The 17960-nt window shown below is 47.7% G+C and overlaps 1 protein-coding gene across 1 annotated transcript in view; it reads right to left on the reverse strand.

Moving 5' to 3' along the window:
* The window catches only part of SZT2 (SZT2 subunit of KICSTOR complex), a 55669-nt gene that overhangs the window by 34422 nt on the left and 3287 nt on the right, over positions 1–17960 (reverse strand). Inside the window, exons 6-20 of the mRNA XM_032192596.1 lie at positions 15972–16131; positions 15361–15467; positions 14965–15175; positions 13629–13799; positions 8194–8425; positions 7445–7574; positions 6085–6227; positions 5335–5487; positions 4960–5074; positions 3067–3272; positions 2444–2668; positions 2000–2078; positions 1545–1642; positions 1152–1320; positions 572–686 (exon numbers count right to left, since the gene is read on the reverse strand). Of these exons, the coding sequence (XP_032048487.1) occupies positions 572–686; positions 1152–1320; positions 1545–1642; positions 2000–2078; positions 2444–2668; positions 3067–3272; positions 4960–5074; positions 5335–5487; positions 6085–6227; positions 7445–7574; positions 8194–8425; positions 13629–13799; positions 14965–15175; positions 15361–15467; positions 15972–16131 (2314 nt within the window). The remainder of the gene's footprint in view (positions 1–571; positions 687–1151; positions 1321–1544; positions 1643–1999; positions 2079–2443; positions 2669–3066; positions 3273–4959; positions 5075–5334; positions 5488–6084; positions 6228–7444; positions 7575–8193; positions 8426–13628; positions 13800–14964; positions 15176–15360; positions 15468–15971; positions 16132–17960) is intronic.

Raw genomic sequence — 17960 nt, forward strand, 5'->3', positions numbered from 1 at the left:
GGAAGAGGACAGACCAGACCTCCCAAGAGCTCTTTCCCTATTTTCATGTGATAATGGAACATTCACAGAGGGTTTAGAGATGAACAGGGCCACCACAACAAAAGTATCCCATGAGCTGCTCAGTTTCAAGAGTTTCCAGAGGACGGAGGAGCTCCTGCTTGCATCATTTGCAATTTCTGTACAACCACCTGCCCAGGCATCCCCTGCCCATCACTGCATGGGCGAGCTCATCTTCCTTCTGCTCCAGAAACCAGCCCCTCTCACAGAAGAGCTATGGTCACAAAGGACCTCTGTGGGTCATCTGGTCCAACCCCCTGCTCAAGCAGAGCCACCTCGTCACTTCCCCAGTCCGGGCAGAAAGTCTCGGTGCTTTCTTGGCCTTCCCAGGATGAAGCCACATCTCTGGTGGCTTAGCACAAGTGTGACAGTGACCCAGAGCCATCAAAGTCTAAGAAGTCATTGTAGAAATACATGTTCAACCTTGCAGAAGTGTCTAGCATTCCCCAGTACGTTCAGGGCCTAGCTGCCTTTTGCTCCTTCAGAACTGCTAGGACATGTACGCTGTGCTCACCTTCAGTAGCTTTGGTGTCTGAAGGAGGGCAGACCCACTCCTTGTTCTGGCACAACTGGCTGATGTACTCAAATGTCAGCATGGTGGCAATGCACGCAAGGTCCCGTGGATAGAGCTGCAATAAGCAGTCAAGGCTCAGCTGTATGCAGCAGAATTTTGCTATCCCCAAATGCAGCAGAAAGCACTTTAAAGGCATGGAGAGGAAACACCCACGTTCCTGTCCCCTGACCCCTTTACTCTCAAAGCTCCCCGCTGCTTCACCAGCCTGTCAGCTTCCCTTTGCCCTGCTCAGGGGGTACACAGGCAGTGCTGCCTGCAATCCGTTCTCTGACCCAGCCCACTCCCCTCTACTGGAATGGCTCTTGAAACCACCTATCCCAGAGCACCCCCTGCCTTGCAGTTCAGAAGCCATTTCTGTCCAGCAGCCCAGTTCCTCTTCCAGAAATCTCAGCCTCTTGTTACCAGCACTGCCATCTCTTCTGGCCCTCAGTGACTTACCTGCAGTGTTGTGGTGCACTTGCAACAAAGCCCTCTCTCTCTTCACAATAGAGCACATGCCCAAACCCTTCCAGGGACTCACCGCTTTGGGTATTTTCTGGTAGGGCAAGCCGTGGAGGTGCTTCCAGTTCTCAGCAGTACTGTGCACGTAGCCACTCTGTGGCTCTACCCAGCACTCAGTGACCAGGTTCAGCTCTGTGTCCACCTCAATGGCCTCCACCTCTGTATCATTGTCATCATCCGTGGAAAAGCTGTAGGGAAGACATGTCTTATGAGACAGAACAGAGGCAGAAGCTTAGTGCAGCTCCTCTCAGAGCTGCAAGAAGAGTCACAAAAACTGCAGGTATGCAGGCAAAGCCCCATCTGTGGTGAGCTATCTGTGACAGATGTCTGTTCTGGTGCTACCTGTGAAGGGCAAGTCTGGAGCTGTGCCCCCTCTGCTGCCAGCCCTCCCCAGGAGGGAGTCCTGCCTCACCTGTCCTTGGTGGAAGTGGAATGCGGGGGGAAGAGGATGTACTGGACAACACAGGTGTGCTTCTCTCTGCCGCTGCTGCTCTCACTTGAGCCATCGATCTGGAGGGGAGACACAGCATGAGCCTGGGCAGCAGCAACAGTCTGCACCTACCCAGAGCCCTGCTACACAGCACAGCCCCATCCTTCAGCTCATGGTGGTGGAGAGAGGGAGCCTGCACCAGCCCCAAGAACTCCTCCAGTACAGCCTGTCACTGCCAACAAGGCAGGTCTCTAACTGTCAATAAAGACGGGAAAAGACCCAACCCAAAGGCTGCTTTTCTTCAGGGGAGGAGGTCACTCTCCCTATACACACCAAGGGTACATGCTAGGAGCAGATGGGAAGGTGAATCCCACACACCCACCACAGGAAGGTGAATCCACAAAGGATTGCATCCCCACTGCAGCCTCCAGGCTCACCTGTATAGGCAGCTCCAGCACCATGTTGATAATTCCATCCCCGCTGGATGCAAAGTGGAAACCCTCTGACAGACGGACCCTGGTAACAGAGAGGCAGTCAGGCAAAGAGGATTTCACTACCTGTACTGCAAGCCTTAAATACAAGAATGACTCAACCCCTGACTCCATAACAACTCCCTTCCCAAGGGAGGGATTTGCACACAGAGAATGTGGCAAAGTGGCACTTTGCACAGGACAGCCTGAGTGAAGCTCAGCACTCTCCGGGCATAATAACACCCCCTGCCCTTCTGTATGCCTTCCAGGACACTCCTTTTCCTCAACTGCAGATGCAGATCTGGGTAAAGCACTGGCCCAAGTAGCTCTGGAAGCTGTGTGCAGGACCAAAACTCTATGTCTCAGATCTGCACCCCAGAGAAAGCATTTTCACTGAGGTGTGCAACTTACTCTGTGAGTGTGGAAAGGAGCTGGGCTACAGCTGTGATGGGCACGGCTGGTGCCAGCCCCGACTGGACGCTCCATATCCATCGCTGGTGGTAGAAGTAGCGGGACAGCGAGGCCAGGGTGGAAGAGGCAGTACGATTGGCCACCATGGTGAGCGGGCCGGACACCGGAGGATGCTCCAGGTTGAGAATGAAGGGAGCTCGATAGTCAGAAGGCAGCTTCTCATACCTGGGAGAAAGAAAAGTTCGGCTTGCTGAGGTAGAACAGATGTTCTGCCCCGGACCAGAGCTGCCTGGATTCACAGCCTGCTTGCTGGGCCTGGGACGGAGCCCTCCAGCAGCAGAGTGTGGCTAGCCCAGCACAGTATCCTGCTCAGACAGTGGTGCCTAAGCTTAATTCTGTATCACACTTGGTAAGAGCAACCAATCTGCCTGTCTAACAAGGCTCCCTGCAAGTCACAGCCCCCCAGACTACTGCCACCATTCCTAGCCACACAACCCAAAGCACCACAAGCCCAGGCTTCACAGCACTCCCATCCTGCCACCAGCACCACCACCCACGGCCCCTCTTCCTCCCACCTCCCAGGGCAAGGAGGCCGCACTGCCCGCCCGGCTCTCCATCGCTACCTGATGAGCAGCTTCTCCAGAGGCTTGTGCAGCACGACAAGGCAGGGTCTGTCCGACAGGGCCGACTGGGCCCCAGCCACGGGTGGAGACTTGGAGGGAGAACTGCTGCCAAGCATTTTCCTCTTCGCTTTTGGAGTTGCCTCCTTGCTCTGGACCCTGTGGGGAAAGCGGAGCTGCAAGATTCGGTCCCGTAACTCCTCCACTATCTGTCATGGCAGAAGCAAAAGGTAAACATGACCACCTTCATCTGGAGAAACAAGCTACGCAAAATGAACTTCCAGAACAAGAGCTTGACTAAAAGGAGTAACACACTCCTCGAATATGCTGAAGAAGAATTAAAGGTCATTCTATTTCTGAGGCCCTAGTAAGACCAAGACCAAAATGACACAAGGTTCTTAGGTCTGCATTTTAACAACCACAACAAATATTTTCTAAAAGCACAAAAAAGGTCAGAACAACCCAAAAAAGGTTTCAAGGCTGGAGAAATCACCTTCCATAACTCTAAGGAATAAATGAATTGCATGCTGGCCCCTCCACCGAAGCAGGCTAAATAGCCACCCTCACTCCTCCTCCCATCAACAGCCTGTAGTAAATGTAAACTAGTACATTTAAGACAGGGCCACTGTTCCCACAGCTGATATATTCCCCCACTATCATATTCATTTGTCAAATCTCTACAGTAAAAGATTTCAACAGACTAACTGATTTTTTAAGGTAGGTTATTTTTTCCAAACTACTGTCCAAACGACCTTTGGCAGGTGAAAAGCGAATAGAAAAAGGATTGTGCATTATACAATTTATGATTTACAGCTCCTGTTGCAATGCTCTGGAGCTTGCCCACATCTGCAGGGTATGGTGCCTGGCTCACACCTTCTTCAAGAGGCAGGTTTTAACTTATACCTGCTAGAGAGAACTCCTTCATAAAACCTGTCCATGCAACCAGCACCCAAAGCCTGGATCTCCTAATGACTTGAAAGGGCAGGTCCCCCCGATTGCCAGAGCAGTCAGTGTTATCTAGGGTCATCATTATCTCAAAAAGCAGTGGTCCTTCGTGTATGTCAGCTTCTCCTCAGACTAATCTAACTCTAAAGTTAAGTGAGACATACCAAAGATTTTTTTTCATGAAGCCCAAAGATCAAGGTTTAATGAACAACCCCTTGTTTATAACAAAAGGTTCACACAGATTACTAGTAGGACATCTCTGTCACGCTTACTGTTTTACCTAGGAACACTTAGACTTGTCTCTGCCACTGGAGCTAGGGAAGCAGTTCAGACAGTTACCCTACTTTCTGAATCTGACCGGGGCAGCCCGTTTCTTTGGGCACAAAGGGGTTATTAAAAGTCTATCTAGCAGACTTGCATCTCTCTAAAGCATTCTCTGTGTGCCACTTTTTTTCCATCCCTGTAGTGGTCACGCAGGGCATTGTTTGCATCTTAACTCCAACCCCTCCTTGCCTAGATTATACAATACATACTTGCACTTTACCACCTACTGCAGCAGATAGCCTAGGGAACATGTAATACATCCATCTTAGAGGTCTCCACAGATGAGTCAGACAAGTATCTGCTGCTCCTGACAAACAGTATTGATTGTGCTTTGGTCACAGGGATAGTCTAGATAACCTGTGATTCATTTCAAGGCCCACAATTCTATTAAGTAGTGGGAAGAGCATTCATGCGACCAGCTCTTTATTGATCTTCGAGTTTTTGGGTTTAGATCTTTCACAGACTTAACAAAGAAAGCTTTGTCCAAACTGTTCCTTCCTGTAACAGTAAATTCACACCTACCTAAGCCTTAATGTGTTAGAACGTTGCCTGTGATCTACCCACCACTTCCACATCCAAAACTACTTGCTTTGCTCCTACCCCAGGAGGCAGGCAGCCAGCTCTCACCTTGTTCCTGGCCTGTGCAGGTGTGCCAATGGGGAAGCCCAGTCGGAGAACCATGCATGGAGCTTTGGAGATGATCCGCACCACGTAGAATGAGGAAGGAGTAGGATCCTCAGAGCTAGGGAGGATGGATTAAGACAGGGCTGAACAAAATGTGACAGCAACTCATTAGTTCTAGCACACACACCCCAGCTACCTTCCCTCTCCCTCCAGGCTCTGCTGAAACCCCGTGGCAGCAGTTCAGAATATAGAGTTTTACATCCGTGTGCCTTGCTCTAGACATCAGCTTCTGGCCCACCACAGCACACCGGTCTAACTGGATCTCTGGCCTGGCCACGCGCCCAATTCCCCACACAGGACTGTCTCCAAGCCACTCACCCATGGATCAGTTTGACGTAGGAGTAGCCCTCCACCAGCACAAAGCTGCTCCAGTCCCGCAGCAGGGAGGTAAGGGCGGAGTGGGAGATGCGGCACTGGATGGTGCTGTAGCGGCCGTTGTTGCCCGGCGTGTGCAGGTGCTTGGGCACAGGCCTGCAGAGTGCAGCAAACAGTCATTTAAAAACCACAGTTTCTCTTCTCCTCCCCAAAACTTAGAGAGACTCTGCTACATTCATTGCAACTCATCCAACCAGCACAGCCTTCTTGCGGCACATACCCTCCTACCACCCATACCCAAACATATCCCATGCTCGTGAGCAGGAGCCACTCTCCCAGAGCGCACAGGGACCCCATTCTCCAGCTTGCAGAGAGCACACTCTTGTACTGTTTCTAACTCCCTCCATACAAAAAGCAAACAAAAGCCTGTGGGATAGCTTCAACTGTATGGCCCACATCCCCTGCAGTCAGGCAATCCAAACCCAAGTACTTGAGAAACAATTTATACTCTCGAGAACAAACTCCCTCTCACCAAAAGCTGACTTCCCAACCACAGTCCCTCTCAGAGAAGTGAGCCTTTACCATCTGTCAGATCCAGAGAGCAAAGCTCGTCCCCTGGCCACAGACACCTGCAGTTCTGTAGCAGGACTGAACTGGCATGCAGTTTCCAGTGTTTGGCTGGACAATTCGAAGCTGTGCTTTCCCTGGCTGGCCTACCCTGTGCACGCAGGCTCAGCCCTGCCAGTTACATACGTGTCATGCTCCAGGAGGAGAACGATGCGATGCATGTGCAGCCAACGCTGCCAGAAGTTGGCATCCATGGAGAGGATAGGCTTCCAGTAGGAGGCAAACTGGGAATGGCTCGAGTCAGACCCGCTGTGCTGCAGGGACAGCACCTGAGAAAAATGACAGGATGGACAGGTAAGAGGCAATGGTCAGCAAGAACCTGTCTGGTTCCACCCAGAGAGCACAGGGATTTCTCTCGTGACCAGCTGTGTTGGTCTAGAAGACTAGCCACATCCCTGGCTTTCAAAAACTGCCTCACAGAAAATAACGTGTTCACATTGAAACAGTACAACACAGGTAAAAATAAATAAGGCTTCTGAAATGTCAAGTTAATTAGGAATTTAGCTACTTAGCAGCAAGTAATTCAACTACAGAAGAGGTTGCATATGTAATGGTGCCTTTTCTGATAGCAGGATATTTGGCTTGTGTCAGCAGAACAGTTAAACACTGAGAAAACCAACCTGAGAGAGCACATGCAAATAGCGTACCAGCAATAGGTGGCACCTGGCAACTCTAGCATGCTTGTATGGTAACACTGTAGTTCCACCAACTACAGCAACACTGCTGACACAGGAATAAAGTGGTTAGCCATAAGATGGGATGCTCCAGACACACTGCGGGATGTATATTCATACAGAGAGTAAATTTATTACATAAAGCTTAAGGAGTAAAGGGCTTGAGCAATGAAATTTAAATGAAAGCTCTCCTAACTTTGATATCTGCTAGTCATCATCTTCCGCCAAAGCCAAGGACGCTACTAGCAAGGATCAGGTAGCATGTTAGCACTTTTGCTCTGTGAACTTCACAGTGGAAACTTAGCTGATCATTTTTTGTTTTTGCTGTGCTGGTGACAAATACGTCTCTTTCACCCTTCACAAGTGCTCAGAGCAATGAGCCTATTAAATAAAAGCCATTTAGTAAAACCTATCTTCACCTCATAATATATCACCAGGGTACAAGGCTGCCAGCAGCAACTCCACGCATATCATTGAAAAAAGCATGGCAGTAGTGTCAGCTTGCCCATCAGTCTCACACATCTCTGCAAGAGAAGGCCTTGCAGCATGCTTAGGAGACTTGCTGTGAGGCTTAGAGGTGTAGCTGCAGCTATAATGACAGAGTGATGTCGCAGAGGGGAAATATCATGGAATGGGACATTCACAGGTACTGAATTGTACTTGAACTGTTACTGATTGGGACAAAGAGCAAGAAACGAAGACTGAGTTACAGAACTTTGTTGCTTGTTGGGACTCAGCATGCCCGGGTGCAGTAGAGAACAGGCAGGAGAAACAACCTGCCCTACACTAAACGGCACAGAGAGGGGACGTACCGGGGTGGTGGAGCCTGGGGGGATGTAGAAGAGAGGCACCCCATTCTTGGTGCTCTCAGGAATGGTGAAGTGTTCTGGGACTGTGTCAAAAGACTGCAGATGAACCAACATCTGATCTGTCTGGTTGATGCTGAAAGAGAAGAGGCAGTTAGCCACACAAACCCATGTTCTCCCCTTCAATGCCTCAGTCACCCAGTGGCTGTACGTGCAACACTCCCTGTGTCTTGGGAGCCCATCTGCCCCAGCTCAAAAGACAGATGATCAAAGTTAGGAAAGAAGTGCTAAGGAAGAAATCTGCAGAGCAGCAGGGAGCAGTGGTCACCCTGGCCAGGAAATTGTTATAACCCTCAGGCCTAGGAGACACGAGGGGTTTTCCTAGTGTCACGGTGCAGCACAGCTACTGCATATAAACCTACTGCAGCACAAGCCTTCAGAGCAAGGCAGAGCTGTAGGAACACACCACCTCCATGGGATGGCAGTCAGACTTAAGGTTCACATCACAGCATCAGGACTCAGAAGAAGCAGTACCTTAGCCATGAAGCAACATTATGGACTAGGTCACAGGCCAGTTTGAACATTTTCCTTGGCCGGAAGGCAAGCTTGTTGCCAGTGGTGCCTATGCCTAGGAAGCACATTCTTTTGGGACCCTGGACTGGGAAGGCCACCTGCATAACCCATGCCCACGCATGCCAAGGAGGGGATTTTTTGGTTACAATGGAGCCAGAACTGCTAGGGATGGCGCAGCTCACCTCTGCAAGGTGTTCCAGAAGCGCCGGATGACTGTCGTGCGGTACAGACTGGTGATGGGTTTCCTCATGGTGCAGCTGATGTCGTGCAAGATGTCGTAGCTCCCCTCCATCGTCACCTCTACCCACGTGCTGCGCTTTGATGGGTCCAGCGGCCAGGGTGTCACAGCTAAGTACTCTATCCTCATGTTGTGCTTCCAAAGCAGCACGAGTTTCACCTCCAGCTGAGACCCACCTGTGTGAGAGCAGAGGAATAGTTAGGAGTGCTTGTTCTGCAAACAGCTGAGCTTTATCTCTGACCATGGGCTCCCAAGGACACAGAGATTGTTTATTGACCATGAGGAAGGCAAAGTCATCTAAAAACTGGCTGCTCTAATCAAAGTCATTCTCTCTCCTCTCCAACAGAGGGAGGCTTTGCTTGCTCAACAGCATTTGGTGAACAGTCTTTTACATGTACACATACTACCTAAACTACAGAAGGCAACTGAAACTTGGAGGAGATGCTAACATTTGCAATGGGCTGTCTTTACAGTCTCAGCTTTGTTTCCACAAAAACTTTTGCTTTGCACAGATGAGCAAGGCCTTTAAAACTTAACTCTGCAGACTGCACCTAAATCTATCCCACCGCAGAAACATGGACATTTGGACATGACGGGACCTGATCAAAAAGGAAGGTCCTTGCCATGGAAGGTGAGGGCCAATTCTTGATTTAAACTGCACATTCTTCCTGCACAGAGAGTATTTCATGCAATCTTCAAGAATCTTCAAGTATCAAGAGCTTCTCACCATGCTTACCTTCTCCTCTGCTGATCCCAAAGTGAGTAAGTTAAGACTTAATATTCACCCACTCTTCACACAGCAGTTTTATCTGTCTTTCAGACAGCCATTGCATCTCTAGCACAATTAACGCAAACACCTGACAGCAAGCCTCACTGAGCCAGAAGAGCAAAAAATGTCCCAGTCCTGCTGACTGTGCACATGTATTTGGTACCAAAACAACCCAGGGAACACATGATTTTCTACAGCAGCACCATGCTGCTGTTTCAACTGCTTGATCATCTGTTCTGATGTCCAGCCTGCTCTCCAGTTTGCCAGACCTGCAGAATTTGTGAGGTGAGCGATTAGATGTGCTGGAAACCATCCGAACAGGGCATCAGCCTAGATCTTGTTTCCTGCAAATTTGCATTTGCTGCTGTCACAGATACATCACGCCACCTCCTTCATGGGCTGATTACATGACACTTTAAAGCTATCTCGCTTTTTATTCCCCTGGTCCCTACTACAAGGCTGCCTTAGAGCACCCACCAAAATTTAGAAGCAGCCTTTCAGAATACATGCCCAATTCATGCTTTGCTGTTGTTTTGCTGAAATTCTTTATATTCTGAGAAGTTTCGTTACCAGAAAATCGGTAAGAAGCATGTACTAGGAGGAGAAACCCTCATCCAGTTTCAGCTCTTACTGTGCAGGTTAAACTAAACCATAGCCAGCAGCCTATGACGAACTATCCACAAACAAGTATTTATAAATGGATGTATAAGCAAGAATTTATGAATGGATGTCTTCCCATTTCATGCTGCTAAAGTGCATCTTATTCCTACTGCTCATCCATTGCTTTCTGCACAATATTTTGGTTCTCATAACAAAGCCTTCCTACTTCATCAACAGCAAACATGATAAGTAAATTCCTACTTATTTTTCGTCTAGATCATTAATGAAAATATTTCCTCTTTACACTGTAGGAAACTTCCAACTGTTTCCATTAGTCATCCTGGCTTTGCTCTTACTATCCAACACAAGCAAAACTAAAATCACAGGCAAGAAACATTTACTTAGTTTGAAGTCATACCTAGATGGATCTTCAGCCTGTTCTTACTGCTCAGCAATCCATTTCTGTTTCCTGACTTTGTAGCTAATAAAGGTGTTTACTTCTTTGATTTCTTTCACGAGTCCAGCTCTGGTTTATGTTTTTTAGAAAAACAGAGATTTTTTTAAAAAAGAAAACACTGAGAACTGCTATTCTCACTGACCAGACTATGCCCAGCCATTTTTGGTGCTGGACTGGCTTCACAGAATATGAAGTTTAAAAAAAATGAAGTCCTCCAAGCTTTCCTTCTCTCCCCAGTGCTCAGCAACACAAAACAGTGTTTTTTTATTTTTTTTTTATTTTTATTTTTACAGACAGCAGTCCTCTGACACTGTCCCAGAAAGAAACAGGAGAGGAGCTGAGCTCTGTCACACCTTCTCAGGCCAAGCTTCTCTCTCTTCCATACTTCCCAGTTCTTCCCCTTTCACAAGCACTTCTGTATTCCCAACTAACTATAGTAGCCTTCTAAACACCTAAGTATCTGGAATTAAATCATGAGGGTAACCAGAGCACTTATAAACACCACAACCAACCTCTCAGGCACCTCCGAGCACAAAGCTAGCTATTTATTCTACTCTGCCTTTGGCAAAGTAAAGCAGAAAAGCGACAGTGTCAAAGTCCACAGCTGCACTCTTTCCTCTTGCTTCACAGCCAGGTTGGCTCTTTAACAGCCTCTAGTTGGCAAGCTTTGGCAAAAGCTTTTGGCAATCCAGGTTAATTAACTGTTCTTTGTTAGACATTTCTCTACAGAATGGCCCAGAGAGCCCTGATTAGCCAAGCATGCTTTTACTTTGCAGAGGCAATGCTGGATGTCTAAATGTCTTGATCGTTTATAAATTCTACTTTAAGATGTTAGTTCAACAATTTTTTCTGATCAGAGCCAGCAATTCCCCGGGGCATTTAGCCTTTCCAAAGGCTAAGTAACATTATCTGCTACTATTCTGAAGGCTGGCATAGAAATACATGCTGTATTTTTGATAGTTCAGACATTTCGTTTTCAAATTCTTTCTAAAAAGATCTAATGGAAATACACAGGAAGTATTTTTGGCCCTGAGCTGCAGACAGATTGAGGGTGCTCAAAGGGAAAACAAAGGAAACGAGAACGGGAGTATCTACATTCACCCTATCCTTACTCCTCCCTGCCCTTAGCTACTCATCACCAAAGGCAACACCAACCCAGTGCAGCCACTCTTCTGCTCTCGTAAGAACCAACGACCAACTCGATGTCCAACAGCTGAAGGAAGGCAGGAAGATACCTAGAGAAAAGCACACGGAGCACGCTAAGCATGCGGTGATCTTTCTGACACATTCTTCCAGAGCCCAGGAATTTGCTGCCTTACAATATCATGAGCTAGAGGTTGTAGCTCCACCCTCGTGCAAAAAGGTACAGCATGGATTTGTCTGACTGCTTTCGGAATGATTCACGCCCGCTGCCTCTTCCAGCATTTGGGGCTTCACTATCACCAAGAGCACTGCACCACTGTTGGCAGATCTAAGAAAGGCTCTCAGCAGTAAGCTGTGAGCGGGTGCACAAAAGGACAAAAGACGTAGTACTGAGCACAGCCTGGGCAGGAATTGACTTGTTGGGATGTTTCGTAGGCATTCATAGACAAGGAGAGCGCAATGGACCTAATCTGTCTGGATTTAACAGAAGCATCTCAGGCCACACCTACGGATTAGTGAAAGCAACCTGGGGACACTGTAAGGAGAAACGGAGCTTCTCAGTGGGAAACCTCCAGGGATTCTTAGTTTAAATAGAAAACTCCCAAAACAAGAAAGTTTGGGTGTTCCTTGAAGACCATCTTTAGGAATTACCCTATGTAATCTAACTGTTAGTAACATTCAAAAAAAAACAAACAACAAAACACACTGCTCAGAAAACAAAAAATAAACAAACCTCAAACAAACCAACACCAAAACAAAGCAAGGCCAACACCTTTCTCCCCCCCCCCCAGCTGGTTTCAGATTCATTCTGTTTGTAAAAAGCAGCAGGCCAGAAGAACAACTCCCAGTCATCACACAGGAAGAGTGAACTGACCACTGAGACTGAAACAAGAGATTAATTTAAGTCTACTGTGATGTGAAGAACAGCACATTTAGGGACTATTAAAAAGCAAACAAAACCGTAAGACTCAGCAGCTGGAAGCACAGGTACAGAAAAGATGCAGGCATTTCTGAGCTACCAATATAATACAATCATGGGGAAAGCTCGTGTGATTCCAGATGGGGTATTTAACTTCAGAAGTACGAGCATTACTAAGCAAGGCACCAATAAAACCACATTTACAACACTCTTATCAACTGCTTCAAGAAATATGAAACCAAACTGAAAACGAATTGGAAAAAAAAAAAAAAACTGTTAAGAAAAATAAACAGAACAGAAAGCCTGTCCTTGCAGAAGGAGACCGAAACATTGGCTTGCCTAACCTGCAGAAAGGAAGGTTAAATGGAGAAAGGCATTCTTCCTAAATAAGTGTGTGCTATGCCAGAGGAGGATAAACTTAATTAAGGATAATAAAGTCACACAAGTCTAATTTGGTCTGAGTAAGTTTAGAAAGGAAGCTACAGAAAGAGCAAGGCAGCTCTGGGACAATCTTCCAAGCACAGCATGAAACCAACTTATATGGTCTTAAGGCAGAAGAATGTGCCATCACATGGCATGTTTGGAATTATTTTCAAATCATATCACAGACTTGATTCTCTCATACAAAATGTATTCTGTGTGCTAATATCCCAAAGAGGATAGTGAAGACACCGGATCACTAGGTGTCGTACATGTTTACACTGTGTAAACAAGTTTTATTCTACAATGACCAGCAGAAACCCTGAAGAAGTCAAAAGTAATTTGTTGCCTTGCTTGCAATTGATAACTTGCATTTACATTTTTCTCATCTCCCCTTCAGTTGAGGCTCTAGCCACCAGTCGCAGCTGGAGATGGAAAGTTCAGTAGGGCTTATGGGCACTCCTTGGGATACTCAAATCATTCACAGTCCCCTTGTCAGTGGCTACTTCTCAAGGTGCCGTAACAACTTCCAGCAAGTCAGACAGAATAGGACCACTGAACACTTTTGTGTTTTTCTAGCATTGGTCACAGTTCTGACTGATGGGACATTTTCACCAAACCATCTCTTTGGTTCTCCCAGTTTCTTTATTTGGAATGCTGTAGTTAGGAGGCTTTGAATCTTTTGTATTGAAGGGCTCAACTTCGTGTTAATATTTCGGAGTGAAATGAAAGAAATGGAGAGGAAAGCACAGAAAACTCTCCAACACAAGTTAGGTCACTAGTTTTCTTGCAGTCGTGAGGACTCATTACTAAGATAAAAAAGGTCAGTTTGTCTGTCCCTCCACACACACATAAAATAAGCAAGTACGCAACTGTGCAAACATCCTGAGCAATCTGTGTGTAACAATCTATGCCCCACAATTGTTACAGAAAAACTTTGTCACGGTTTGGGGAAAAAGGTTCCTCTCCCCCTGTACCAGCACTCTGCTAAGATGGCAGAGCCCACACTGTGCTGTGCACAGTCGGTACGGAGCCCTCTGCAAGCCTCCAGGCCCATTACAGAGCTGTCACCTTTTGTGATGTTGACCTCCCGGATGCTGTAGCCCTCGCGAAGCCGGACTGAGACAATGCTCACGAGGTCGGCGTGCACCTCCTTCTCCGTGTGCTTCTTCCTCCTCATAGCTAGAGCAGGGTTGCTGCTGGCAGACACCAGGTGCTCATTGAACAGTCGGTGCTGTGACACTGCGAACAACAGAGATGGGGTTTACGAGGGAGCAGATCCCCTGCTCCTCTTCCTACAGCAGCAGCCTTCCCCAGGTACTTTACAGGAGCTGCCTGGAACACCCAGTGGCCCAGAGAACAGTACATCCTTCAGGCACCACTTACACCTACTCCTGGTTCTGCAACACAGCAAACAGGTCTGCTGGCGTGGGGTGGGGTGTCAGGCCCTGCTTCCTATGAGACAGCCTTTGTGACAAGGCATGTACATGTTTAGCCTAGACAAGCAGGAAATGCACTGCTGTTATAATAATCACACAGGAAGCTTTTGGGCTTTACCCCTTTCCCTGGAAAACCTCAAATTCCCAAGTACTTTCTGAAAGGTATCAGGCTGTGGGAGCTTTAAGTTTAAACCACTGACACCTGATCCTTTTCAGATCCAACACCCCCCAGTCCCAGGCCAGCTCTCCTCAAACTTTTCGCTGTGTGGTTTCTGCTGGCAAGCTGCAGAAAGCACAGATGGCAGCAGCACTATAGCCGGGCACTAACGGGTGTCTCGTGCTTTATTGGTAACTAATCTCTTGGCATACTCCCAGCTGCTAACATACACGGCATAAGAACAACCAAGAGAGGCATTTGGGGTGGTTCTCAGGAGTTTAATCTTTCTATCCAAACCACCATCTGCAAGCCTGATGAGGACAAGCTTTCCAAGACGTCCCCATCTGTGAGCTAGCCAGTGTGGAGAAAGGCTTGGAAGAGAACTTCTCACCCCCTCCAAGTTCCAACATGTAAGGCCTAATGGCAGTTTCCTGAGTGAAGTCCAAAGGAAGGGGAATGGCACAAAATTCGGCATTAGTTTTCCCCAAACCACCCAATTCCTGGAACCAGGAGGGCAGTGACAGATTAGGCTGCATGGCCACGTAGTGCCCAGAGCCTACAGGAGGCACGGAGCTCTGTGGAGTCCAAGACAGTGAGCACCCTCGGGGCCCTCTGTCTCACACAGGCACGAACTGCCCACGTGGGAAGGCAGCATTCCTGCCAAGCCACACAGACTGCTGCCTTTCCTTCACCTCCGTAATACTCACAAGGGCCCATAGAGGACAAGGGGGAACATCAGCATAACCAAGCCTGAAGACACTCCAAGCAGAAGACACTCTTCTGCTGGAAGGAAGACATGCATGCTCCTCACCACAGTAGTATTCTGGATTCAGGGACTCTCCGGTACGCAGGAAGGAGTACAGCAGAAATGCCTTGTGATACACGTTCAGATCCAGGCTCAGGGGATCCAGCTCAGGGCACGTGGAGAGGTAAGCACCAAAAGTGGCCATGGCGATGAATTTCATCAGCTCCACATTGGGAACATGGCCAAAGCTGCAATCGTATGAGTAGACACCGCCCACCTAATGGAGGGATAAAGAAGAGACCTGAGCAAGCACAGCACTGGACATGGGAGGACCAGTGAAGAGCTCAGACAGGCAGCAAGGTCCCCTCTTCCCCTCTGGAGGGTGAACACTACCAGCAGCAACTCACCTTCCTCCGTCTGGCAGGAAGCAGCCCCCACAGTCCCTGCTAACAGCAGACATACCTGGACAAAGGAGCAGGCCACAGTGCCACTGCGGAGCTGGTTGAGTAAAGTCTCACACACAGCCACATCGGGGACGCTGGTCACACCATCCGTAATTATTATTATACCTGTAAAGAAGGCATTATCTTAGCACATCTTCCACCTCAAGCAGCTACCACTCTCCTGGTATAGAATTTAGGCAGGGCAAAGATAAAACGTAAAACCTTGGGATGTCTTGGAACACACAAAAAAAAAACACAACAAAATCTTGGGACTGACACCAACAGCTTCCAAGGCATTCTAGAGCTGGCAAACTTCCCAACAAGGCACAGTGAAGCACTCAGCCTGGGCACAGCTCCGCACACCCTGTGTTATTCCAAGCAACAATCACAGCTATGCTACCTCACAAACTCTCCAATGCTGACACCTGGTGTGTGACAATGTTGTTTACCTCTCCACTCCACCACCACAATTAGCCCACAGAGCGCAGAACAAAAGCTGCCTTTGGAATTTCATCCCTAACCGAAGTGTCCACGCACCAGCCCTTACAAAATTCATCTCAGCCTACAGCAAGAGGAATGCAGCCCTCTGCAAACAGCCGGGCACCCTGAAAGCCAGAGAACGAAGCCAACCTGCGCTGGAGTTGGAGGGCAGCAGCTGCAGTGCCAGTATTCCCTGCCGGACCATGCTGACCAGGCCAACGTCAGCAGTGACAACAGACACGCTGGGCTTCCTCCCTGATGGCTCCTGCACATCGCCAGGGCCCTCTTGGCTCAGAGGTGATAAATCCACCTGGGAGAGGAAAAAAGGAAATAAACAAACAAACAAACATCCCACTCTCCCAAACAGCCTTCAGCCTAGCAGCCCCATGGTACCACAGCCCTGTTGTGCTTTGGCAGACTCCACTTTTAGATTAAATTTCCAAGTGCTCTTGAAGTCCTAGTTAATTGGGACCCTTAAAACAGCTGGGAAAGGCTGCCTGGGGGTGGAAGAAGGGGACAACATGCTCAGAACTTTATTATAAGTTGATTTCTGACACTATGGGAAAGATGAGACACTTTGGGGTCACCCAAGCTCCTTTGTGGAGCAAAACAGCTCTCAATTAGAGATGCTGAATACCTTTATTTTTTTCCTTGTCATCTAGTAGAAGCTGCAGCCACTCAGCAATTCCTCACGTAAAACCCAGAAAGGCAGAAGACACTCAAACAGCTGCATCTCACCTACGAAGCACAGCAGCAGAGTGTATAAGGAGCCTTGTAAGGACAAAGTCTAGTGCCTTCACATTTATCTGTTCAACCAGCACTAGTTATGCAGTGCTGATATAAGCAAATGCAAGTAGGCTTCTCCTGCATTTTCTATCAAAAGTATTCCCCAGGCAAAGGCTAAAATTTGTATAATTATAGTTGTGAGGAACTTATTGTGTTCATAGTCCCCTCATCTCCAGAAGGCTCTGACAGGGCAACCCTGTAATAAACTATTGCTTCATTTTTACTGCTAACACAGAGAATGGGTGAGACCCCCCCCTATACAGCTACAGGGATGACTGGAGCTTGGAAAACAAAAGTTAGAACAAACTGAACTTTTGTTCTGCACAAATGGGAGCAGCCTGCTGCTGTGAGCAAAAAACCTGACTATCCATCACTTCGGTTTGCTAGATGCCTTCAGTTCAGACTCTTGTTGACAGCGATACAGCTAATGCAACTTCAAAAGTTTAAAAAAAAAAAAAAAAAAAGTTTCAGTTCCTGCCTTTCCCCTGGGGCCTCCCACCTCCACCCCACAGCCTGTGGCAGAACTCGCCAGTTCCTCTGGCCTGCAAGTGCGTCTCTCTCTTGGATTTGCATGGCATTAGTTACAGGGTAGTTTGTTATGAGAGAAATACAGCAGCAAGGAGGAATGCATACAAAGCACTGCAAAACACCAGCTGGTCATGCCAGAAAACTGTTTACTTCCTGCAAGCCCCTTCCTATTCCAGTACTTACAGTCTTTGTATTCAGAGACAAATTTCAGCTAGAATGTGAGATTTTATGCACTTCCGATAGATAAATGCGAGGGGTCAGGAATAGCCTTTTGCTCATCTGACTGGGACCTTTTTTTTTTCCTGCCTTGAGCTCAAACACTAAAAACTAACACTAAGTAAGGACTAAATAACCTCAACCAGGCCAAAAATGCCTTTGACTGTGAGTAGAGTCCTCACAGATAAGATTCCAACTGCAGAGCAGCATGGCAGCACCCCAATGCACCCTCTCAGTGAGAAATTCATAGACACCCCAAATTCCTACAGAGTCACACTTTTACCTTCCTCCTCAGCTGTAGTTTAAAGTTCTGTCATTAACTGGCTGACACCTGTATCCTTAGCTACTAAAGAGCATCTGCTTCAGATTTCAAGGAGTATCAGGAACTGCACCAGCTGCATATTCAGTTTCATGGTCAGTTTTTGTGGTGACAAGGAAGTATTTTCATTCAAGATTGTAATAAGGGCCAAGGGCATACTCACAGCTATTTATAGACTAATGATAGGGAAGTAATCACCTCTCCCACCATTTTCTTCAGAGAGAAAGCACATCCTACTGTCTGTCCCACGATGTCAAAGGAGTCAAGCTGCTTTACTGTACTTTAGTCAG

The sequence above is a fragment of the Aythya fuligula genome, chromosome 8, assembly GCF_009819795.1.
Source record: "Aythya fuligula isolate bAytFul2 chromosome 8, bAytFul2.pri, whole genome shotgun sequence".
In the NCBI taxonomy this organism is placed as follows: Eukaryota; Metazoa; Chordata; class Aves; order Anseriformes; family Anatidae; genus Aythya; species Aythya fuligula.